Source organism: Neolamprologus brichardi, chromosome 1 (genome assembly GCF_056152115.1).
Source record: "Neolamprologus brichardi isolate AB-2024 chromosome 1, ASM5615211v1, whole genome shotgun sequence".
Lineage (NCBI taxonomy): Eukaryota > Metazoa > Chordata > Actinopteri > Cichliformes > Cichlidae > Neolamprologus > Neolamprologus brichardi.
The window spans coordinates 18345944-18370869 of record NC_142104.1 but is presented as its reverse complement, the minus strand read 5'-3'; the positions used below and the strand labels follow the sequence as shown (position 1 = coordinate 18370869).

Sequence of the window (24926 nt, the reverse complement as noted above, 5' to 3'; positions counted from 1 at the left end):
ATCATTTATGGATGCAATTTGCACTACTTGCTTACATAGTGTTATCACTGTTGTACATGTAAATTTTTTCACCCCACAGTATCAGGCCCTTACTAAGCGCATGTGGCACTTTATTGTAAACTGCACTGTTTTTTATTCTTTTCCTTCTGCTAGTATCTAAAATGTTTTTTTTAGCTTCATTGTGCAAGATGACAGTATACTTTTTAAACAAACGGGGCAAGTTTCTGTGTGAAATATGAAACCTAGAAACATTCACCACCACAACTATGGCACAGTGAAGACCAGCCTAATTTTTATATCTGTACCCTCGAGTGCACTTAAAACTTCTCCCCCTCCTCTCAGTCTAACTAGAAACTTCAACTTAAAAAGAACGTGATGCACAAAATATTATTTAAAAGAAAATGTCTAAAAGAAAGAAAGTCTTGAGAGGAATAGTTGTCAGGAAGTCTGCACCAAGCAAAAAACAGGTGAGAGTAACTGAAATGAAGTTTATTTTAGCCTCAGCAGGATTTATGTTGTGTACAGAGAGAGGTAGTGGCAGGAATTTGTCTCGCTCATCCACTCTCCCTCTCACAGAGTGCAAATCATCACAGTGCAGCAAAACATTGATTGTCAGTTTATCTGAAGAAATTCCCTGATTCGGTCCAAGGAGGACCCATAAGGTCCTCACGTGGTCCTTACAGGCACTGCTGATGTACACAGCGGGCACAGCTCATCACAGACAGGTTTAAACATGTTTTAAATCAAAGCGTTTCCAGTATATAACAGCTTTAATGTGTGCAGCTTTGTTCGGAGATGCTAGAAGAATCACGTTAAGAAGAAGATGTGTGAGTAACACTGTGATGTCACTAATATCAAAAGAAACCTGCACGATGAATGTTGATTACAAACTTGTCATTTTACTGCTCATTAGATTATATAAAACTGTATAAAAATGAATGTTTACAAAGTCCCTCATTTACTGTTCCCAAAAAAAAAACAAAAAAAACAAAACACAAAACCTCTTACTGAGAGGAGATTGTATTTATAGCTACAAATAACTAAAAAAAAAACAAAAAAACATCCTGGCACATTTCACTTCATATACCCTTGATTTCCAATCATTTAAAAAAAAAAAAAAGGAGAAAAAAAGGAAATATTTTGCATTTAACTCAATGATAAAAAAATAAAATGTATATTCAGATACTGTGTGTAAATGTGACCTATTAGATTAAAAAGGAAGGGGTCAAAACTGGATATCGGTTACAAAGACAGTACAGGTTTCATTTGTTTACAGTGCATTCAATGCTGGAATAATCATTGACAAGCATGTTTAACCCATTAAAGGAGGATCCACTCAGAGTAGAAAGAACAATGTTGGAAGATGGGGCTTAACGCAGGAATATAAAATGAACATTTTAAAACCGTATTTACAAAAATTTTCACTGGACAGGACAAAACATCATTGCCTTTGTGATTTCACCAATTAATCAAAGAGCTGCTCTAATAATACTGAGTGAATTCATGGACGTTGAAGCTGCTGAAGTGAGGATTTTATTTATCTCACCTAGCTGGAAAGTCTTAATATTCACACAGATAGCTCAGTGTTTACAGGAGCACATGGCACAGCTCTTCAGCCGTTTGGTGTGACAGTGTTGCACATAAAGCAGCTTTATTTCCAGCCTCAGAGTTTGTTTATAAAGAGAAGGTCGATAAGAGGTTGTCCTGACTCGAAGAGCGCTTGTACCCCGAGGAAGAGCTGAAGTACGTTTCCCCGTCGGTGCTGATGTCATCGTCTTCGTCGTCATCCAGATTGCTGAGCAGCGAAGCAGGAGAGTTCTTGCGTCTGAACAAACAAAAACAAACAAAACTATTAAGAGTGTTCTTGTTATAATGTGTGTGTGACATTACTAGAGCAGCTCTGCATTATTTGCAGGCCCTAAATCTATCCTCTGTCTGAGTGTGAGCTCCTCCTCCTTGCACCTCATAAACTAAAGGTTTGAACAGGGGCAAGGTGGAGCTTCTGTGAGATTATTACATTATGCATCTCTGTGTGACATCATAAAGATCTGAGAGCAGAAAAAACTGCCTGAAACACACCTCTGACTTGTACAAACACCAACTTCATTTTTAACAGGAGTGTTCACCATTGTTACTGTAGATCTTCAAAAAAATAAGCAAACATAACCTGACCATCTACAAATTAAATTCCTACATCAAATTTTAATTTCTGACTTTCTAAGACCCTTCAATGACCTGCAGGAGCCCACCAACTTAACTCAAGTGGCATAATTATTTAATTAGTAACTGTAATCTAATTCATTTCAGATACAATAATGGTAAATGGTCTGATATTTATTCAGAGCGTGTGCAGTCTAAATGAGTATTTTAAGCACTCTACTCTTGCCCAAAGGCACGTCAACATGCAGGAAGGAGCCCAAAAAGACCCCCAGCTCAGCCTCCTGAGCCTCAGCTGCCTGTAACGAGTAATACTTTGTAACAGATTACTACCAACCTCAGTACTGAGAATGCCTGCATTTTATATTTACCACTTTTAAAGCACTGCTCTGTGTGCTGATGATGACAGATGTTGGTTTGTGCTTTTACCTCAACTCGCTTCGCAGAGCTTTGAGCTGACTCTGGAGCTGCTCATTGGCCTCCTGCTGCTCATCGAAGTCTCTCTGCAGCTTCTTCTTGCTGTGCTCAAGTCGGTCAATCTCCTCCTCGGCCTCGTCCATCTGTCTCTTCAGCGCCTTCAGACGCAGATTTAACTTCACGAAGGGGGAAAAGAAAAAACATGTCTAGAGTTAAGAGTTCTACTAAGATCAAATTTTATTTTATTTTTCTTACATGCCTGATAAATTATTAGTCTTGACATTTGTCTAAGTCAAAGCAAAGAGAGTTTAATGACTGTTAGAGTGGGCATGAAGGTAAGGGTTACATACTTGGTCCTTTTGATCTTGCATTGATTGATGTTCTTCCTCAACTTGCATCATCATCTCTTTTACCTTCCTCTCCAGCCTGCGGTTCACCAGCTGCATGTTAGCGCGCTCCCTGAAACACAGGCAATGCATCACTAAACATAAACATGAGCTAATAATTCAGACCAGCGTACATTTTATGACGCAAAGACCTACAAGCTGATCAAATTCTTTAATATGTTTGATCACCCAGAGTCAGACGATCTCCCACTGCAAACTAAACTATACATTTAGATAAGCTCCAACTTTCTGACTCTGTGTCCTAAATCCATGTGTTCAGGTATAAACTTTCATCTGAAGCTTTAAACTAAACTCTCACCGTTTCCTCTTACATCACCTCAACCACAGCACCCCTCAGCTCTATTCCCAGTTGGAGTTCCCATCTCACCTCTCCTCCGCCTCCAGCCTCTCCTCCAGCTCATGTATGCGCTCCTCCAGCTGAGGTACCTGGCCCTCTCTGTTGGACTTCTGGGAGCCTTCTAGATGACTCACTCTGGCCTTCAGATCCTTATTCTAGAGAGGGCGGGGAGAGAAAACCATTAATGTGTTTGACACATTAATGACACATAAACATGTATGTTTATACCATAATCATGTCTGTGTACAGATAATAAAATGATGGAAATGGACACAATCAAATGAATGTGATGAAAAGACAAATGAAATGAGTGTGTGTTTTGGACTGAGTCTGTAGCTGTTATCCTCCAGACAGGAGTGTGTACCTGTCTCTCCAGAGCAATCTTGTCACACTCCAGGTCCTGTCTGCTAGCCCTCTCCTGCAGGAGTTCATTCCTCATCTGCTCCACCTGTCAAGCCGAGTCCAGACACTGTCATCGCTACAGTCCCACACAGTCTGACAATAGTTATGATCAGACACTGACTCACAGCAGAAACCCACGTAACACCTACTGAGCCAAAATGCTAAACAATAGAAAAGTTAATGCTGTGTGAGCTCTGCTTAATTGGTGAGCAGGATTTCCTTGCTTGACTGCATTCCACCCTTTTATTGTGATTGTGATGCCAAACTGTCAGAGACACAAGGTTGTAGTACAAAAAAAAGACAAAACAAAAAAACCCAAAAACCCCACAGGTAGCTGACAGTAGTTTCTATGACCCAAGAGTCAAAACGTCAATACCTGTATTCATAGAAACACAGAATGGCCTCTGTTTCATCTGAAATATCATCAAATCCCCTGATATTACTGACCAATAAAGGCATATTTTTCGCTTTGCAATAAGCTCCACTGCATTCACACCTCATTATCAGACACTTTCACTCAATCCAACAGACCTGCTACTCTTCATTGTGATCTGGTGATCTTTGAATAAAGCAGAGTTTCTGTTTAAAGGATTGTCTGGTTTCCAGGTGCCTCTTCAGCTTGCTTGGCAACTTGTTGCTCTAACCTGACATCGAGCATTAGTTTCTTCTGTCAGTTTGTTTTCCTTTAAGAGGTGTGGTGTGGGTTACTCTACAACTTGGTGATAAGTTTCACATCATCAAAAATTGCATCCTCCTCTCTAACTCTGATGTGTGCCATTATGGTAAATTTATACGTCACTCATTTTTAGTGCAGCTCAACTAATATTTGGCTGCCACAAATCCCATGGCACACCTGGGCTCCCCTTGAGCCAAACCCACGTCATCTGAGACATACTACTGTAAAGAATATGTCTGTGTGGGCTTTCAGATAGTACAGAAGGTATTAGTGTTTAACAAGTTTATAAGCGAGGATTAACTTATATATAAAGCCAACAGCAACAGCAAGGCAACTTAACTTACAGAAAACAACAGCAAAAGGAAACATTGAGCCTGGATTTGTCCCCTGGAGACAAAATCCCCCTCCAACACTTATTTGAACCATTCGAACAAAGTAGTTTTGTTTGTATCGAGAATTTTAGTAATATAGCCAAGGGTTGAGATGCTGGACACAGATCCACCATTTCAACCATGTTCAGTTTTTATGCTAAGCTAAAGCCCCTTTCAAACCTGCCAGCTTTAAATCAGCATTATGGTAACTTTTTGGTAAAAGTTGTTACCTGAACCTTATTCGGGTGGACCTAGAAACATTTTAACTGCAGGCAGACAAAAATGACAGATAGCTGCACACAAAATTAGGACTGTTCACACCACATCTTTGTGAGTTGCTCAGCTCACCAGAGAATGCCCTAAACAGCAATAACACACACATAATGATGTTTTATCTCATCAGCTGTTCCTAATTTGCAATAAGATTAAAACATTTGTCTGTGATGCATTTTTCGTGTTCCCAATCGAGGAGAGAGATCTCACTTTCTGAGCCTCAGGGGTGGGGGCTGCTGCGGCACACACACTCAAACACTCTTGTGATGATGGGATCACAAGGAGTAAGAGATTTAAACATATAAATGTGTCATTTTCACTTAATCAAGCAGGGTGTATGATGCCAACTGTTGTTGCTAAAAATGTAGGTAAATGCATGTATGGCAAATATCACTATTACTGTGGCACTCTCGTCATTGTTGTAACTATGTGTGAATAAACCTTTAACAAACATTAACATAAATGTCTGACTTGCAGAAGGTTGTTAAGATGTTAGCAAAGACAGAGGTCTGCAAGTCATGCACCCTTTATGTGGAAAGGCCTTTTTTTTAAAAAAATATGTCATAAGTTGTGAATCCTGTGTAAATCCATCAAACTCAATCCACAAACGCACTAATGGTACCTCAGAGAACACAGTATTGGGTGTGAGACTTTAGCACATCTGACTGAGAATTAAAGTAAGATGACTGTTTTTTGACAGTAGTCTGGTGGCTGTGATGAGTCCATGAGCACGTCCTTCAGCAGCACTGTCTGACAGCAGCTTGAGTGCTAAAAACTCTTCTAAATTGTTTGTAGGCAGAAATATATATTTTTTAAAAAATCTTGCCACAATGAACAAACTTTAATGAATCTCAGTCTGTGACTGGTGTATTATGTTTTGAATGAACACATATATATGGGTTTTTTTTTTTTTTTAAAGAAAGAGAGTTGTTTTGTAAATGAATCAATACGATGAATAAATTCAACTTGTATTGTTTCTGTGTTTAATGCTGATATTATTAGATATTACAAACACAGATATAAGACCTGTACAGATAATATCATCTGACACTGAAGAAAACAGCGATTAGCACAATTTCTAAAACTATTCCTGCAGTACTGCTGTCATCACACATCACCTCAGTGGATATTGGATCGACTCAGAGAGGTCTGACTGTTCAGTGATAACCTAGTTCAAAAGAAAAGGGGCGAATGAAAACTAATCAATACAGCAGTGATGGCTCTTTGTGAGAGGAGCTGAGAATTGGTGATATTTTATGCCAATTAGTGGGTGACAGTGGGCTGCTCTGATGAACGATGGCCCCTATAACTGGTGCACCCAGCACAGTGCTTGAGGGAGCTGAATCAGCAGACTGGAACATACAGCGAAACTAATCTGCTTTGTGAGAGACGGCAGGAGAGTAGAGGGGAGATTACTCTCATTTAGACAGGAGAGGAGCACCTGGTGCCAGGAGAGACGCAGGTGTTCTTCCTGCTGCCTCCGCTGCAACCGCACCAGCCCTCCACCCCATAGCCCTGCACCCACCTCTCTCTCCTCCCCACAGACATTTGAGCACATGCACCAGCACATACCCGCACGCACGCACGCACACACACACACACACACTGCTGGCACTCAACCTATTCCACTCTTGCCGCACAAAGCTCGAGTGTTGCCTTGACAACCGACCTCAGCCTCATGCTGAACCAATGCCACTTTGTCACAATGCCACTCTTTCCTCTCTGCAAAGATTTTTTAAAAGGGGGGACCATTTATGCAGGTTTAAATACTCTAATGAATTGCACTGGGGCTCTCTTGATGTTGCTACTCACTTTATTTAAAATTTTGGTTACAACTTCAAAATACGTGAAGGGAATTTGTCCCAAAGCCAAATCTTAAAAGCCTGCCTTTGGCCCCAATAGTTGTTAAAAAAAGAAAGAAAAAAAAAGAACTATCTATGGCTCCATAGTTTTGTGGTATTTTTTTAAACTCCAGAGCCAGCTTCCTCCCTCTGATTATTAAGATCTCCCCTATGAACAAACAAGTGTTAAAAGTACATGCACTTTATCTAAATCTTACTTCACAGTGTCTCTGTCAGCAGTTTTATCACAGTGGAAGGAAAACTGGAGCATTTGCTTGCAAGGACGGAAAAAAGAAAATCTGACTTCTAGCACAAGAATGAGATTTGTTCTCAAGCCAAAGTTACTGAAGCATAATTTCCAAGTGCACTCCGCAACCTGAAAACTTGAGACATTTGGCAACTTGCATATTTTGGCTCAGGCGGTGCATTAAGAAGGGTCTTTTGTGGCTGATGCATGAAAATTGGATAGACACTCCTGGACCATGCTGGCGAGCTGCCAACCTGAATGATTATGCAAGATCATCTTACAAAGCAATAAACCATCCACTTTATCCAGACCAGAAAGAGAGAATTTTTGAGTACTGATATTACATGTAAAGACACAGACACTTGAAAAAACTCATGAACCTGCACAAGAATCACACACATCAACTCTTTAAGGACACATCTGAGACCCGAAGCTGTTATATGGAGGTCAAATGTCCCTTTTCATTTAGAGATTAGTGGTTGCAATCATGATGTTAGAAATGGAAGACAAAGCGACAGTAGATCTAGAACTCATTTACAGGCTGACATAAAACAGAGACACGTCTGTGTGTGTACGGACAGGTGAACACTGATGATGAAAACGTGTTGAGTGTTGAGTGTGTTTCACCTGCTCTCTTCCTCGGTCTATCCTGTCCATCAGATTGTCTCCACTTTGACGCTCCTCTTCAAGGTTCATTTCCAGCTGAGCAATCCTCTCCTGCAAAGTGAAGCAGTTACATCTTTATGAAGAGTGTGTTTTGCCACCACTGCTCTCTGTAAATCTTAACACAAGATTGTGCAAAATTAAGATTTGCCTTTAAAAAAAAATGTTTAAGTAAAAAATGTTGAAAGGATACTTCTGGTCTTTTGCAATAATGTAACAAAGCAGTCATTAGTAGCTTGTGTACCTCCATGAGTTTGACGTGTCTGGATTTTTCCTCTTTAGACAAGGCGTTTTTCTCAGCCTCAGCTTCAAGATCACGAACTCTTTTCTCTAGCGTATTCTCCTTGACCAAGGCCTCATCTCGCTCCCTCTGAGACTGTCGCACTTCCTCCTCCCGGCGCAACAACTAAAACCAGAAACATTTATATATTTTACTATGATCTTATGACATACATTTTATTTCTGGTCCTTGAACATTTGAGCACTTTTAAAATAGTGACATTATCTTTTTCAGCATCAACTCTAATCTTATCAAGTGTTACTGCTGAAGTGATGAGCAACAGTTAGTTGCTGTTTAGCGATAGTATTAATATGATATAATATACACTCCCCTGGGTGACTAATGCATCCAGCACAGTAAGTGTTTCCCTCAGCTGCAGTGCCCCTCACAGCTGGAAAACTGCCCTCACTGCTTAATGCTAAGACAATGGAAATTTATCATCTGCCCTCTTTTTACTCCCACAACAGATATTTGCCCATTAGTGTAAAATTGTTATGTGGTTATTCATGTAATGATCTGAGCAATACTTTAAGTAAGGCACTGCATTGTTAGAAGTATAACTGGATAGTTGTGCATCTTTTATTGGATCTTATTTTGAAATTAATGCGATTACAAAATCTGTGGAGTAAAACTTCTAACTTCAGGTTGTCGTCATAGTTGGCTTGTAAAAAGAGATTTATACGTACAAGATGCTCACTCGATAATTCAAGTAAAGAAGGTGGATGTATGTAGCCTACACTTCATATGGTAAAGGACTATTGGAACGTTTGAGAACAGCTGGAAAATGTGGACTAAATGAAGCAGTCCAGAGCACTGAATTTCTTGGGAAAGGTAAGTGGAGGAGAAGGATGTGAATCAGCCAGCACAGCTTTCACAACAATGATTTCACAGTGCTAACATCCTCCTCTTCCTGTGCACCAGCAGGATAAAGATATCATAGCATGGATGCTGACAGAAAAAAAAAGGAAAAGCCTGGACACTGACCTTATCTTGACAAATGAACTCTGCTCACAACCACATTGCACATACAGACAGACATGCAATGTAGAGCTGCATGTTCACCCAGATCAGCAAATCAGTAAAACTAAAGGCTGGCCTGTTATACATGTGAAAAAAGCCTGCAACTAATGACTACAGGTTTCAGAGAACAGTTCACATAAAAAGGCCTGTCTTTTTTCTTCTTTTTTTTTTTTGAAAGGCAGCCCCTTGTGGTTTCAAGAAAAAAATTAAGGCAGAGCCTGCCAATACCTCTTTTTAAAGGTACCCGTGGAGTTTTCATTATAAACAGGCACTGCTTTGTTTACAGCGTTAGAGCTCTGGGACACTGAGTGTATCCTTAAGGACTAGCAAGCATGTTTAATACATTTCCTACCTCAAGACCTATTAGCAAACAGCCATTTTTGAAATCAGCATTGTTTACAGTCATCATCTTTTCTTCCTGTACTGGCACATTAGTTCCAACAAGTTCTACCTCACTGTGCAGTCAGGAGAAACGTGTACAGAACCCTGTGAATGTTACTAAAGCAAACAACAAAAACAATATTCACTTTCCAGAACTAGATTTCATTACCTCTACATGGTACCACTGAGTATTCTTTTTGCTGTGTTTACACTTTTTCACACATTCACTAATACAGGAAAGCGTCAATATTTTATGCTCTCAAAAGGTTTAAACTCACTGCTAATCAGTTATGATTATCAGGGTTCGCAAAATCGCTAGCCCGACATCCCGCAGCTAGCGATATCTCCGGTCGGGCGACCAAAATCTATCTCAGCCCCGCCCGTTGGGCTATATGATAACCGACGGGCGGGGCTGAGATAGATTTTGGTCGCCCGACCGGAGATATCGCTAGCTGCGGGACGTCAGGCTAGCGATTTTGCGAGCCCTGATAATCATAACTTTACACACAATGTCTCGCACAAATGATCTACCAGAATTGCAGATAAAACACAAAATCTTAGCCCGGTGATCTATGTACCATTATCTGCATTACTCACTGATGCTATACACAGTTTTTGCGTCACACATTGTGACATTTCTCCAGGACCAAACTGTTTCAGAGGTCACCAAAAAGAAAATCTTAACTGCCCTACCTCCATATATAAATATTTTATGTATAAATAAAACAACTTAAGGCAAGCTCATTTCAACATAAATGATTCTTTTTCATCAAAAACATTCTTCACATTCCAAAGAGCTGACAATGATAAACTGCACGACTAAAAACAATGCCAAGGGGTCACACACAAACAGAGCTTTTCTATTACTTGAATTGGCTAAATTCTTTCACTTTAATATTATGCTTTGGGTTTGAAAGGGCAGCGGGGAGCATAAATACCTAAGTGCTGACATCACTCTCTGAAAGTAAAGATTGATGTTGGTAGGAGTGCTCAAACTGGCTGACTCAGAACAATAGCTCATAATGTGCTGGTCTGCATAGAATTGCTCAGATAGGCTGACTGATAACAGCCTTGATCTGGCCACTGTGTCATTTCTTCTTATTGTGTTTACCTCATTTTGTAGGGTTTTGGTAGTCACCAGGTACTTCTCCAACTCTTGTCCTCGCTCTTTGAGAAGCTTCTGCAGCTCTGCCAGCTCCCGGCGGTTCTTCTCCTTATAAATATCAATCTGCTCCTGAAGCTCGCGAGTGGACGACTGGGATGCCTCCACGATGTCATTCATCTGAAGGTACGGTGACAGGGACGGAAGAGGCAAAAGAAAGCAAGATGTTATGAATAAGGAGGGAATTTTAAAGATAATGATGTGGTTCAGATGCAAGTTTGATAGTATTTTATCATTTGTTCGCACATTGGACTGGACTCTTTTTATAGAGTTATTATATAACATGAACCATCTCGAAAAAATAATGTTCTTCTGGAAAGCCTCCTTTAAACAGGACCCTTTATACGCCTTTTATTATTGAACCCTCAAGGTAGCTTTAGATGACTCACAGTTCATAATAATCCACCTTAATCTAATACTGGGCCCTGATGCAGCCCATCACTTCATTCACTCTTCAAAACTATGTTTTTTAGCTATGAATCATGTGCCTGAGATGACTATACTAGGGATATCCATCTCTAAGATTAAGTAATTTGATGAGGACTGCATGTTAAAAATGAGTCAACATTGCTCTTCTAAATAAAAGGTTTTTTATCAAAGTTTTCTTGGTTACTCTGCTTTAGTAATGAGTCTGGAAAATAATTTTTGTAACAAAGGTCAAACTTAATAAGCACATGGCCTCCATCTTGTTTGCATAATCTAAAATTCTATTCTCTGCATAACAAAAGCAGACATTTGGTGTGAAATTCATTCAGATCAGTGTGAATAAGTGAATTAGTGAATAGACAAACACTCAGAGACTCACCTCCTTCTGAAGTTTTTCCACTGTACGATCCAGCAGCCTCCTTTCATCCTCTATGTCATTCTTCATGCTCTTTAACTGCTCCTTCTGATTTCTCTCTTCTTGAAACCTCTCCTCCAAATCCTTGTGTTCATTGCTGAGTTTGGTGAAGTTTCTCTGCAGAATGACACAATAACAAATGTGTCAAGTTGTGCATTTGCAACTGTATTATCTAACACAGTGAATTGTTACTAATCTTACTTGCACATCCTCAAGTCGGATGGTCAAAGCTCTGTTTGCACGTGACATCTCCTCTTCTTGCTCCTTAATTTCAGATAGAGATTCTTCAAGTTGCTTTTTCTCTCTCTGTTAAATGGACATTGTTGCATATGAGACTGTCATTTAGTATAAATATAATGATGCTACAAGTGACTGTGTAGAACAAAACTAATAATAGTTGCAACTCTGGAACTCCATCCCTTACCTCCAGTCGACCAACTTTATCCCCCAGCCTGCTCTCCTGCAGCTTGGCTTCGTCAATAATTCGGTTTAGTTTGGCCACCTCATTTTCCAGCTCCTGCGCCCGTCTGCGGAGTCTCTCGACTTCTTGAGTCAGACGTCCTGCTTGGCCCTCTGCTACACCCTTGGCTGCCTCCACTTCTGCCTTCTCTTGCACCACTGTGGCGCTGCTCTGCAGATCAGAACAAGACACAAGGGCTTCAGTACAAAGGAAGCAGCAGTCTGTGACACTCAACAGAAAGTGGAATAATGAGGCATGATGGAACATTTGAGACCAACTCAAATACCTCATAACAGAAGCCATTTGTAATACTCAGTCCCCCAGTGGCCTTCCTGTAATTCTCTTACACCTTATAATAAACCACAATTGGAGGTAACTAAATCTGAGCTTTTATTAGCTTCTGCTGATTGAGGGTCAGCAAGCTAGCATTGCAGACCTGTTATGCTAGCCTGCTGGGTTAGCACTATACTACCAGGGATTAATACAGACTGTTGTGTGGTATATGTCTGCAGTTGTAACACAGATGAAGTTTCAGGTGCACCAGTCCTTTGAATTTGCCTTATGCCCAAATCTACTAATGCAAATCCTTTAACTCCTACATTTCAGGGTGGTGTAATGACACTAGTCAAGAACAAGCTCTAGCTGAAAACGTATTCCAAATTTTTCAATTCCCTTGAATCATATGCCTTCAAGATTGTAAATTTCTTTAATCAATGTCAGCATGTTTTTCTGACAGCTGAAAAACAATGATGTCAAACTCCTGGAAGTGGAGCTAGAGCACATCTCGCACATCAACTCGTGTGCAAGTCGTTTTGTATTGTGTTGGTAAACTGTGTTCAGACTCAAAGATAAAACTGTTGTACAGATGGGAAAACACATGTATGCCAGTGTTTCGTCCAAGAGGATGAAAGCAAAATCAATAATGTAGTAGTAAAGAAATTGTTATTAATATCCATCCACAGGGTGGAGTGCTGTGCAGAAGAGAAGAAATGGGAGACACCCAGATATATATGTCAGTGCACGAGGAGACAGAAACAAAGAAAACTGACTACAGTAGAACCACACAACAGGTTTCAGTTGCGCTTACACCCTTCTACTGAATAACGTCAGCAGGCAACAGGCTTGTAAAGGTTTGTTTGGAAACAAAATGTTTTTTGGTATGGAGGTGGAATGTAAGAAAACTGGTTTAGTAGTTTACAGCCTCAGTACAGCGAGGTATGCACGCATGTATGGCCGTGAACACAAAATTACAGAACAAAATCTGTAAACTCTATTTGTCACCATTTTAATATATGACAGAGGTGAAAGTGGTGAAACATTGAATACATAAAAGAAATGCTCAAGGTGGGAAAATGTGTGAAAGGACTGCGATAGTACAATTATACGGGTCTTTCTGTGCAGGTCTTTGTTATGCATCACACACTCTGCTGATATCCAAGTATGACACTTCAGGTGTGTTTGTATGTGTGAGTGTACTAATGCACAAAAGCACACAAGGCCTCCTGTGTTTAAGAACCAACTGATTGAAAATGTGATCTAGCCGGTGAGACATAGATGAAAGGTAAAAATGTAAGAAAGCAAACAATGAAACCAAAAACTGGTTATTCATTCTCTGGCACTTTCTTACTGAAGAGCTACAAACACCTTCCACAGTAGCAGCATAATCACAGAAAGAGTGTCATGTAAAAATCTAATCTAACCTAATCTAATCTTTGAAAAAGATAAGGAAACAAACTGTTAGTAGATTTTAACTGCAACACGGAAAAGTTTCCTTTTGTAAATTGTCAGACAATTTATTTACAATTTAAAAAAAAAAATGTTTTAAATGTCTCGTTACCCCCTGAATGCCCTTTCATGACTGATATAAAAGGTGCTTGTTGGTTAGCATATCTTGTCGTCACCATGTGTACAAAGAGGCACGTCCTGTATTAAATACGCGATGGGTGCCTCCCAGTTTCAGGCCAGTCAGACCTGTTTTCCGCTGTCACAACATAACCGCCCTCATCACCCACTCACTGGATCATTTAGTTTGGTCAGACGAGCAAGAGGCGGGCTCAGAGCAAGAAGGTTCTGGATTTGAATCAACCAGCCGCCTGAGCCTTTGGGTGGGGAGTTTCTATGTTCTCCACATACCTGCAAAGGTTCCTGCCAGGTACCCTAGCTGCCTCCTACAGTCCAGACATGTCTGTTATATTACCTGGCAAGTTTAAATTGGCCACTATGACTATGCATTGGCTTTGCAAGCCAGGGTGTATCCCGCCTTTGACAGTCGGGATAAGCTCCAGCAACCCTATGATCCCCAACTGGATAAACAACAAGAACATGAATGGATGCCTGGATAGATGGATGAACCACAAAAAACATCTGCAGATTTTATAAAAAAAGAAAGGAATTTCCTTTTTATAACATAATACAATTTCTCACCAGCACAAACTGCAGCCTCAAAAGTGGCCAAGTTGAATCAACACCTGTCTCAGGAAATATGACATATAGTGCTATTTCCAGCTTCTGCCTTGGACTCTACTGCCATGGCTTTGTTATTTATATTGTACTGAGACTTGGTCTACTGGTTTTAGTTAAATCTTTGGTTGCATGTACCATCTGAAACTTAACATTTAAGAGCAACTGAGCTTTTGGCTCACAAGGATTCATCTACCTGCCTCCCTAGCCACCTATCCACATAATGTAAATGATGATAGTTCCCATTCTTTGCAGGGTGGATGTATCTTTATCAAATTCCATTACATTTTTCGCTTGATGTGCTTCCATAACCTGGCATCTGGTTGAATAAATAAATACTCAGTTTTTTGTGTAAGTTTAGGCTAAAATGTTTGAGATGATCAGATGTTCTGTGTCAAATTGTGTTACAGCAGCCCTCCAAATGCTGAAAACTAATTAAAAAGCTGACAAATCAGTTTTATAGACAACAAATGCTGGTAACCATCTTTATGACCACTTTCTAGGAAGATTAAACTCTATAATAAATGTGGATTTACCAATTAAATTACTGATTAAAGTGTGATTGTGTTGAGGGCAATAAACAAAGCTGTAACTACAGTAATAAAGGAATAACGTGTGGCATGATGGTGTCTGTGCTCCATTTCTGCATGTCCCACTTCCCACGTTGGGTCACGTGTTAAAAACATGAGCAAAGCCACCCAGCCAGAAGGAGAGAGACCCTTCTGCTGTCTGTGGGAAGAAGTGGGAGGGGATGCAGTGACACGATTAGTCAGTTTTTAATGAAAAGTTTCCCATCTGCATCGTTAATTTATTTTGAGTGACTGCACTATAACACATTTATCTCACAATATCAGCACCTCTGTGCCAGTCTTTTCAGGAACACCTGTGAACTTAAGCGTTCATACTGCTAAAGGAAAAATCTTTTTTTATTTGGCTCTTAGAGAAATACTGAATTTTAAATTTCTTCAGGGTTTTACTGCCTTAATTCTCTTGCTTTTCACTAGTACAAAAAGTTAATCATTTGTTAAAGCAGTATTAAAGTTTACCCAGCAATCACTGAAGGATTAGTACTAAAGAAACCTCACATATTATTTGTTTATTTTGTCTATTTATTATATTCATTTATCACCACTTTAACTTGTGACCAACAACACAAGCTGACTTCAGTATATTAGTGAAATATCAAAGAAGAATATGTATTAAGATTATACTGCTGTTACACTTGTCCTTCTATCCTAAACTCAAAGATTGACTTGGGACCTCATGTGTACTCTAACTGTTTACCTAGAGTTGCACATTAACTAACTTTGTGCGGTCTTTCAAGCGACTCGAATGCTCAAGTAAAGCGAATACTTAGAAAGGTCGCTTGCTACAGTGAAATCTTGGCTTAGCTTTTCCTACCAACCTATCAACAAACTTCAGAAAAGAGTAAAGAGTGAAATCCTCAAACAGCTAAAGTGCTGATCATGTCAGAGTAACTTCTATACATCACAGATGAATTTAAGATTATTTCATTGAATATAATGGATTATTTAGTACATTAACTTTCACCTAAAATGCTTGGGGAACAAGTAAACAAATCCAAAATGCAACTCTAATACATTCAAGGTACATGTTATTTTTAAATATTAGATTTACAGTAAACAGATAGAAAGGAAGCCTCTCCAAATAAAGACATTTTCCACACAGGGAGCTGCTAAAATGTCATCCTTTCTCTCCCCCTTCTTCTCTTTTCTGCAACTTGAAGATTATAATTATAATGATTAATAGATGTACAAAGAACAAAATCCAAGAAAACCTATTCAGGTAGTACAAGTATATACAAAGAACACTACTGAAAGACTCTGTTTTCATCAAGGTGAGACTTTGATAAAGACTTTTTTTTTTCTTCCAAAGAACACCATAAAAATAATTTTACAAGAAGACAGACCGTCTCAGTAGTGTTCTTCGGATACACTTGTACTGCATGATATTTAGCATGCTTTTCTTGGTTTTACTCTTTGCATAACCACCAGCACTACTGAAAAGCACCTGTTAGAGCAGCCATTTGAGCCACATAGTGCTTTTTAAAATAACATTAACATGTTTTAAAAGAAATGCATTACATATATAATATGCAAAAACAGCTTGGGACTCAGCTAAGAATTCACCATTCAAAATTTATCACCTCCTCCATCTCCATCTGTGCAGGTACAACAACTGATTCAAGACAGGAAGCTAAGTCAGATGGAGCAGTCACCAAAACATTTTTGGCTTTCCCTTTAGATGAATTTGCAATAGAATATATTAACATTTGTTACCTTCCCAACTTTAGTCAAAACAGAGGTTAAAGGTATGCAAATCTGCTAAAATAAGCACTAAAGGCTACAGGAAGTCTTTTATACATTGTCAGTGCACAAAACACCAGAGGGAGTGTTTGATGTGTTATTTGCATTTATCGGCATGTCACTTGCTTATTCTAACTAATCCTGTTCTTGTCACTGTGGATTTTTGACAGCTAGATAGATGGAGTTCTTTGCTGTCCTTGTTGGAAAGGAACTACTACACACATGCATAACTTAAGAAAATAAAACTGCCCAAGGTCATGTAGAGCTCACAGCCTTTTCTGCATGATGTCAGATTATCTGAACTTAACCCTGATATCAGGAAATTAAACTTGAAAAACTTATTCGGGGAGTGCAGAAGCTGTGATTTGGTTCAACTACTCAAAGTATGTATTACAAACACAACAGCTATCTTTAATTTAAAAAACAGATACCTGACAGACACCCGAAACTAAGGTTAACTGCAACAGGAGACCTGTCATGTACTAATGAAAGAAAGGATTGAAGTACAAATTAAAATGTGAAACCTGAGAAGTACTGAAATCTCCTTGGGTAAAAGCGTAATCAAATATAGTCTTGTCCTCAGAGAAATGTGAGTGGAAACCAGCTTTTAAAACAGTCTCTGTGCAAAGCCCCTTTGCAAGGACGTAACAACCAGACGAAATGGCACCAAATAAGTTCTATAAGAGGCACTGATGTTTCTTATTTAAGGAAAATTCAAAGCAAGACAAAGTACAGCTGAAGTAAAGCATTATGAAGCACTTTTTAATAAATAAATAAATTACAAAGCCTTTAACAAACAGTGGTAACACTTTTTGTTCACTCACAGACCACTGAGTGTCAGTAAAATCAGGTATCACAGTCCAGAATAAAGTTCAATCAAATGCTGAGCAGAAACAGAAAGAGACCAGAAAACTGCATATTCCAGTTTTTTCAGGCCAAAGTTGACAGAAATGAAATAGAGCTATGAGTGAGAAAAGAAACACCCATAATACACATCCCACACAACAAGTCAATCCAGAGAATTTACAACAAACGCAGAGACCTCAGCCCACACATCAATTTACTATCACATTTAATTTCATGTGGCGAAGCAGCCTGCTGGCATTAATCCAAATACAAGATGCAAAAGTATGAAACAGGTTCAGATTCCTCTCTTTGTGGCCAAGCCAAACAGAAAGCAGAACAACAAACATCTCTGCACATCTCAACAGAAGATGAGTGTTTTACTTGACTTCTGTGAGATGTTTTGGCAGATTGGGCTCCTGCAAAAACAATAAATACAAAAATCCTAGCCACTGCCTAGTTTCACACAAACCTGACCCATGTATAGCTGTGCTGCAACATTTTCTGAACTGAACACCTACTGAGTGAGCTGCTGGGTATTTAGTTCCTGGTTTTCATAGCTTTTAAAGTAATCAATCTATAAAGTTATCACCACAGCTCTTTGAAGACCAAGAAGTAAATCGCCTAATATTTCAACAAGATATAAACTGCTAATTCCTTGCCATCTCTGTCAAGATAATCATTTCCTTCCTTGCTTGCTGTCCTGCATCTCATGCCTCTTCTTCCCAGTCGCCTGATAAATCAGCTCCCAAAGCTACGCTGGGAAATACAGAGCTATCATCAAACACACAGACTCATGCTGAAGTCTTTACTTTCAAAACAAGCCTGAGGGGGAACTCTTCTCTGAGCTACACAAGTTTGATGATCAGACAGAGAGACTTCAGTTCACAAACTGGCAGAGATTACTGAAGAGGCAGGCTGAGATAGAGTACAGGCCAGAAAATGAACTGCATTTAGGTCCACATGAGATCACCGTGGAGTGTTGTGTGGAAACTGTGGAGTTAGGAAATGAAGAATACAGCATTTGGGATTGAGGTTAGAGATGAGAGCGTGATAACAATGTGGCTGTGTTACACACTGTGGTTTGGATCTGTAGGTGAAACATAACAAGAGCTGGAAATGATGCGATAAGCACAAGGCTCTGTCTTTACAGTTAGGATGGGCTGAGACCTTTTAAAGCCTCTAACACTGAGAATATGGAGCACTGTAGCGACGGAGAAGCAACTGCAGCACCCTGAAGAGGAATAAATGAAAATATCTGAGCCTCTCCCGCAGATCGGAGCGGGTACACTATAACAAAGCTGGAGCTGAGTAAAGGAGGAGGTCTACAGGGTGCACATTCCCCACTCTAACCCCAACATTCCTGGAAACAAACCCTAATCTCTACTCACCACACCTCATCTTTCTACATTTTTCACATACTAGCACATGTCTAGTTCCCAATGAGTACATATCTTTAGTTACAGAACATTAAGAATGGCGCTAATGCTGGTTAAATAAGCGGTGGCTAATTTACCTAAACAATAAGACCAACGTTTTTCAGCCTAGATAAAATTCCATACATTTCATCTCATCAAAAACACAATGTAGCTTTTAAGTTGAGACACAAAGCAGCCCCGCACCCTTCTTTCACGGGGGTCAGCCTTGCATCCCCTCTCTTGCAGCATACTGACCCACTTATTCTGCATGTCCCAACCCCCGCTGCTTTTATTGTGTGAAACAAACTCATCATTCATCAGCAACTGAGGTCCACAATTACCCCCACTCTTTCAGAGTGCAGAGAGAAGAGGGGACGTGACGCGATCAGGAACAGCAGCTCATTAGATTAGTGATGGCTCGTCACTGCAATTAACTAATATACAGAGGGATTTCGCGTTCCACTTTCCACCATTCCTGTCCACAAGAGCAGGTCAAATATCAGGGCCAACAAAGAGGAAGGCACCTAAACAAAGGTAGCACTTCAGTTAGAGGGCAGGGTAAAATATTCAGACAATTTCACAATATGTATTTTAGCTATGACTGCAAAATTATTTACTTAATGTGTCATTTACATGCTGGCAGGACTGTCTATTTAATCAAAATTTCTATGCCATTACAACTGAATTACAAAAAATAAACAAAATAAAAAACAAGATTACTGAGATAAAAGAATTACATTGTTGCTTTGTTGACTTTTGATAAACAAGAAAGGTAAAACCAATTCAGAAAAACATTTGTCCATTGTGAGGCTCCTTGAAACAAGAGTCACTGTGTTAAACATAATACTAAGCAATCATGGGTATGATTTTTTTCTTTAATCGGGCAGCCTTGCATGCTGATTTGTTTAGATTTTTTTTTTCTCTCTACTTGCATGTTGCCCAGCATAAACAACATATATTAAACTGGTAAAGGGACGCCACTCCTTTAGATGGATACAATTTCATATTCTGCATAGTAATCGATACACCAGACTGGAGAAAACGTTAATTCAAGGAAAATAAAGGAATCAATTCAACAAGAGGCAGCTTTTATACCTCACAAGAGAAAAAACAATGACCTTATCTTGCCAAATGTTTACAATGCACTGAGGGTAAATCCCTGATGACCTCAGGCGAGCAGTACCTCTGTTTAACAAAAGGAAGTGTTCTCATAGAGCCTTGTTACACAGCAATGCTGTGGACCCCCACCAGGCCTCCAGGAAGCTGAGAACAAGGACAAGTTCCACTCGTGAAGATAAACAGGACACACGTGGGTCACAAAAAACAACCTACTGACAACAATGCATCTTCAGTGCCATTCAAAGCTATTCTTCTCATCTTCTCCTATTTCTGAAACAACAGATGACGACCCCTCTAACTAGAAAATGCACTTTTTTCATTTATTTGTAATGAATGGCCCATCACTAACACTAATCTGGAAATATTATGTGGTGCAAGTGTAACACAGAAAACTACTGATGCACTCCAACTTCTGGTAAAAATTATATATACTAGTGGCGCAGAATAATACGGAATGGTTCAGATTTCTTAAGACAGTTGTGAAGCTTGCCAGAAATCATCATAATGATGATAAAACTTTCTCTGCGCTATAATAATGACCTTGACTGTAAGGCAATACTTACAAATACAGACAAATGTTTCTAAATTGTAATAAAAAGTTCTCCTTGTAAGAAGACTAAGCCATTAAGAAAGACTTCGCATGAAAAATGATGATGAGCAACATTTAAATGTTACATAGTGTTTCGTTTTCATTTTATCAGTTTGCTTTGTTGACTCAGCTCATCCACAATGAACTCAAGTGGAGGTCAATTTCCACTTCACTGAAAAGAACAAACGACTCACATCGCACAACTCTAGACTGAATTGATGAATATTTCAAGGTTTAGTACAACACATGCTAAAAGACGAGTTAGCAGCAGTTTTCTACATTTCTATTAAGGCGTAAAGTAGTTTTGAGAAACTACTATTCACCAACATAAATTAAAGAGCATTAGGTTTGAGGGTCAGCAGATTAGAAAAAACAACAAGGCCTTTTTGCTTCTCTTTCATGCTTATCGTGCGTTTCTTTTTTATATAAATGTAGTTACTCTGATTAAAACGACCAAGCATATCTTTCTGCCTATTTTAAACCCAACTGCCTCGGAATCTGCATACTCAGTGTCACAGCTGTGTAACTACTGAAAGTGTAAATAATGGCACTTCAAAGCAGAGGACCAAACTCTAAGGCTACGTCCACACTAGCCCGGATAGATTTGAAAACAGCGTTTTCGTCTGAAAACGTTCCGCGTCCACACAAGTGAGTGAGGATTAAAGAATTTGAAGAAAAACTATCTGAAGCATGTACAAACTAGGGCTGTCAAAATTGAGAGCAAACAAAACTGTTGTATAATGCCTTCCACTATCTTTGTTTAATTGGTCACATGACTGCATCACATGACAAAAATGCATCATCGTTTTTGAAAGTCTCCGTTTTCGCTGTCCACACTGCAACACGAAAGCACTGTCTTCAAATGCATTCATTTTCCAGAGCGTTTTCAAAATGCTGCGTTTTCCTTCAGGGAAAACGGCGTCTCAGTGTAGACGGGAGACCAAAACGGAGAGAAAACTATGCGTTTTCAAACGAAAAACACATTAAGTGAGGACGTTGCCTAAGATGAACTTAAAATCCACAGCAAACAGGGTTACAGTACCCCTGACTGTGCTTATACCCACACCTCTCTGTAACACTCTGTAACATTGTGCTGTGGGTGAGATGACAAATAAGCGAAAACAGAGAGGGAATCAAAGTAGCGGAGAGTGGAGGAAGGGAACTGAGGGAAACTACATGGGAAGCTGACTACCTGCTTGGCCTCCTCCAAAGATGTCTGCAGCTTGCTTATTTCCTTCTCGTACTGCTCCTTCATTTTATCCAGCTCCTGATCATGAGCGGCCACCTCTTCCTTCAGAGCTCCTTTCAGAGCCGTTAGCTCCCTTTCTCGCCTCCTCAGCACCTCCTCCTGTTCCTCTTTGGCTAGGATAGCTTCCTGCATTTCTACCTTGAGCTGCATCATCTCCTATGGAAAATGCAGACATTTTGACAACTTTAGTCCAGAATTTGCAGAAAAAAAAACATCAAAGCTTTCAGCAACTATAATGTCAATGTGATCATTTTAGCTACAATGTAAAGAATTTAGGAAATCAGTGATAGGTTAATTGCTATACAGGCTGCGCTTAGGTCTTTTGAATATTATGTGAAACAGGAACTTAAAGGCTTAAATCTTCTATGTTGTTTTATGAATAAAGTTAATTAACCCTAATGCAAAAAAACCCCCCAAAAAACGCAAGAACAATAAACATTTATTTTGCTTTCTATAACAAAGGGCACTGTGGCTCACCACCATAAGCATGTCTTTCTCTCCATCAGCAGCAGACTTCTTGGCTGAGTCGAGTTCATCATGCATCTCTGACAGCTGGTCCTGCAGGTCTCTGATCTCTGTCTGGTGTTGCTCCCTTTCCATTTTCACCTGGAAAAGCCTAACAAACCATTCAACATGTCACAGCATGGTACAGGTCCTTTTCATACACTGCACACATGTACAAACATACCCATGCACCTGCGCCTTAATTCATGTACAAATGGCATCAAATGTGGTTGAGCTGAATGTAACGCCTCTAGAGCACACTCGTTAAAATGAATAACTGTATGATTGAAAACCAATAATTTCTAATCTGCTTCTTCATCTCTGAGGCAGAGGATGATAAGTGATGTGAGACACCTTAAACAAAAACCACACAGTAATAAATTGATAAAGACTGGCATCAAATGCAACATGCTATAATTTTTGCAAATTATTTATTCATTTATTTAATTATTTTTTAAAGGTAACATACTGATTCAAGAGTAGACGGCATAAACAGAAATGTCCCTGATTGATTTGCAGCTGGAAATAAGGCTCAATTAATGTTAAAGAAAAGAGTCAGAGGAGTAAAGACTTCTTTGGTACTCTTCAAGCTGAAAAGCACAGCTAAACTGAAGCTACAGATAATAAAGTGAAGAACAAGGAAATGATAATTAAAGATCCTGAATTCACAGAACAAAACATTATGATAAAAGGACCAACACAGACACAGGGAGAAATTAAAGAAAAAAGCTCAGTTTTCAACAGCATGAAATTCTCATGAAGTGTTACACAAATTAAAAACACAAAACCATTGGCTCGAAGATTGGCAACTTTGCTACAATTTCCTTTTCAACCTTGCAGAGCTCAAAACAAAACAAGGAAGCTATGAATAGTGGCGACACTCTGTACTTGAATGACTGTGAAAACAATTACACGAAAAGCAGTTTGGAACGGGACAGTTAGTGCTGTGATTGAATGGTAAATGAGTCACCAGTCACACAGGAATATAGAGGGTAAAAGATAAACCTACCAAACTCATGGGGACACAAAGAGTTGTACTATAACACAGAGGTACTGATATGGTAACCACAGTAACTATCAACAGTCTGGGCCGTTTCAACAACAGATCTCTATTACTGTTACTTAAAATCACACTTTTGATACACCTGAAAAAAGGAAGTGCTTCACCCACTGGCTTTGAGTATGTTCCCAACTACCATGAGGGGGCTTCATAGCTAGTCATTAGAAACCAGTACTGCAGCAATACAAACAAAATGCTTGCCACCACATGCACTTCCAGTTTTAATCCCTTAAGGACAAAAAACAATAAAAATCCAGTATGAGTGGGTTACGGGGGTGCATTCGTCCCTATGGCATTGGCAGCTTACACTTTGGGAAAGTCACCATCAATACTGAAAGGTATATAGAGGTGTTTAAGCAATACATGCTCAAATCCAGATCACTTTTGGGTTTGTTTATTTTTTTAGTCAAGTCCTTGCGTATTTCAGCAAGACAATACTAAACCACATATTGCATCTATTACAACGGCATGCCTTCATAGTAGAAGAGTCCAGGTGCTGAACCTGCTGCCCTGCAGGTCGAAAGTCCAGATCATCAACTGAAACATTTGGTGTATCATGAAATGGAAAATGGACTGCTGAGCAAAAGTTCTGAAACTTGTCTCCTCAGTTCACAGATGTTTTTACAGACTGATGTTAAAAGAAGCTACACAGCTGTAAACATGGCCCCGTCCCAACTTTTTAAAGATGTGTTGCTGCCATTTATTAAAAATTACCTTTTTTTAATTTCTTAAGGTGAAACATTTTGTCATTTTTTTCAACACCGTGTTGGACTGCAGCTGATGATGGTAGACTTTGATTTGGTGATCCACTGAAAGCTGTGGGATCACTCTTACCAGAACCAGCAGCAGGTGGAGAATCAATAGTCTACCATCACAAGCTGCAATCCAACAGTGAAGTCAGAGTTCATCTGCAGGATGAGAGACTCACTGGAGAGGCAGCTGACAAAAAAATACCCATTTATCTATTTGAAATTAACTGCTTATAAAATATTTTCTTTAATATGCCTCTTAAGGAGGCAATTTGCAACTCCTTTATACTTACTCTTCCACTGTGGTCTGTAGGTCAGCTTCTGTTTTGGCATGTTTTTCCTTCAGGTGCTTGTACTCTTCCATGCTCTGCGGTAGCTTCTCCTGCAGCTCCTTCAAATCTGCAGCCGTCCTTTTGTCAGCCTGATTTTTCTGTAAGTAAAAATGACAAGGTTATTACAGCTTGTGTGTTTAAGTAGAGACACGCATCTAGTCTTTTACATTTCTTAAACAAAGCTTTAGCATTTGAACTGAACATTTTTATTTATTGTTTGCTGAAAGTTTGAGGATTCAGCGTTTTTTGATTACAGGACGTGTTTTAAGTATAGCAAGCAGTGCCATTGATATACCATCAGCATATCAATGGCACATATTTTACCCCAAAGTCAACGCCTG

General features: G+C 39.4%; 1 protein-coding gene across 4 annotated transcripts in view; it reads right to left on the bottom strand.

The window, feature by feature from the left end:
- Positions 1 to 879: 879 nt before the first annotated feature.
- The window catches only part of cgnl1 (cingulin-like 1), a 31763-nt gene continuing 7716 nt past the window's right edge, over positions 880 to 24926 (bottom strand). For 2 of the 4 annotated variants that reach the window (XM_006780087.2, XM_006780088.2), the window contains exons 6-19: positions 24547 to 24683; positions 22418 to 22556; positions 21884 to 22096; positions 11900 to 12106; positions 11677 to 11781; positions 11440 to 11592; positions 10584 to 10754; positions 8036 to 8197; positions 7756 to 7845; positions 3683 to 3766; positions 3349 to 3473; positions 2925 to 3033; positions 2587 to 2750; positions 880 to 1825 (exon numbers count right to left, since the gene is read on the bottom strand). In XM_006780087.2, the coding sequence (XP_006780150.2) occupies positions 1675 to 1825; positions 2587 to 2750; positions 2925 to 3033; positions 3349 to 3473; positions 3683 to 3766; positions 7756 to 7845; positions 8036 to 8197; positions 10584 to 10754; positions 11440 to 11592; positions 11677 to 11781; positions 11900 to 12106; positions 21884 to 22096; positions 22418 to 22556; positions 24547 to 24683 (2010 nt within the window). In that variant the 3' untranslated portion in view covers positions 880 to 1674. The remainder of the gene's footprint in view (positions 1826 to 2586; positions 2751 to 2924; positions 3034 to 3348; positions 3474 to 3682; positions 3767 to 7755; positions 7846 to 8035; positions 8198 to 10583; positions 10755 to 11439; positions 11593 to 11676; positions 11782 to 11899; positions 12107 to 21883; positions 22097 to 22417; positions 22557 to 24546; positions 24684 to 24926) is intronic. The other 2 variants (XM_035915202.2, XM_035915223.2) reach the window with 2 other exon arrangements.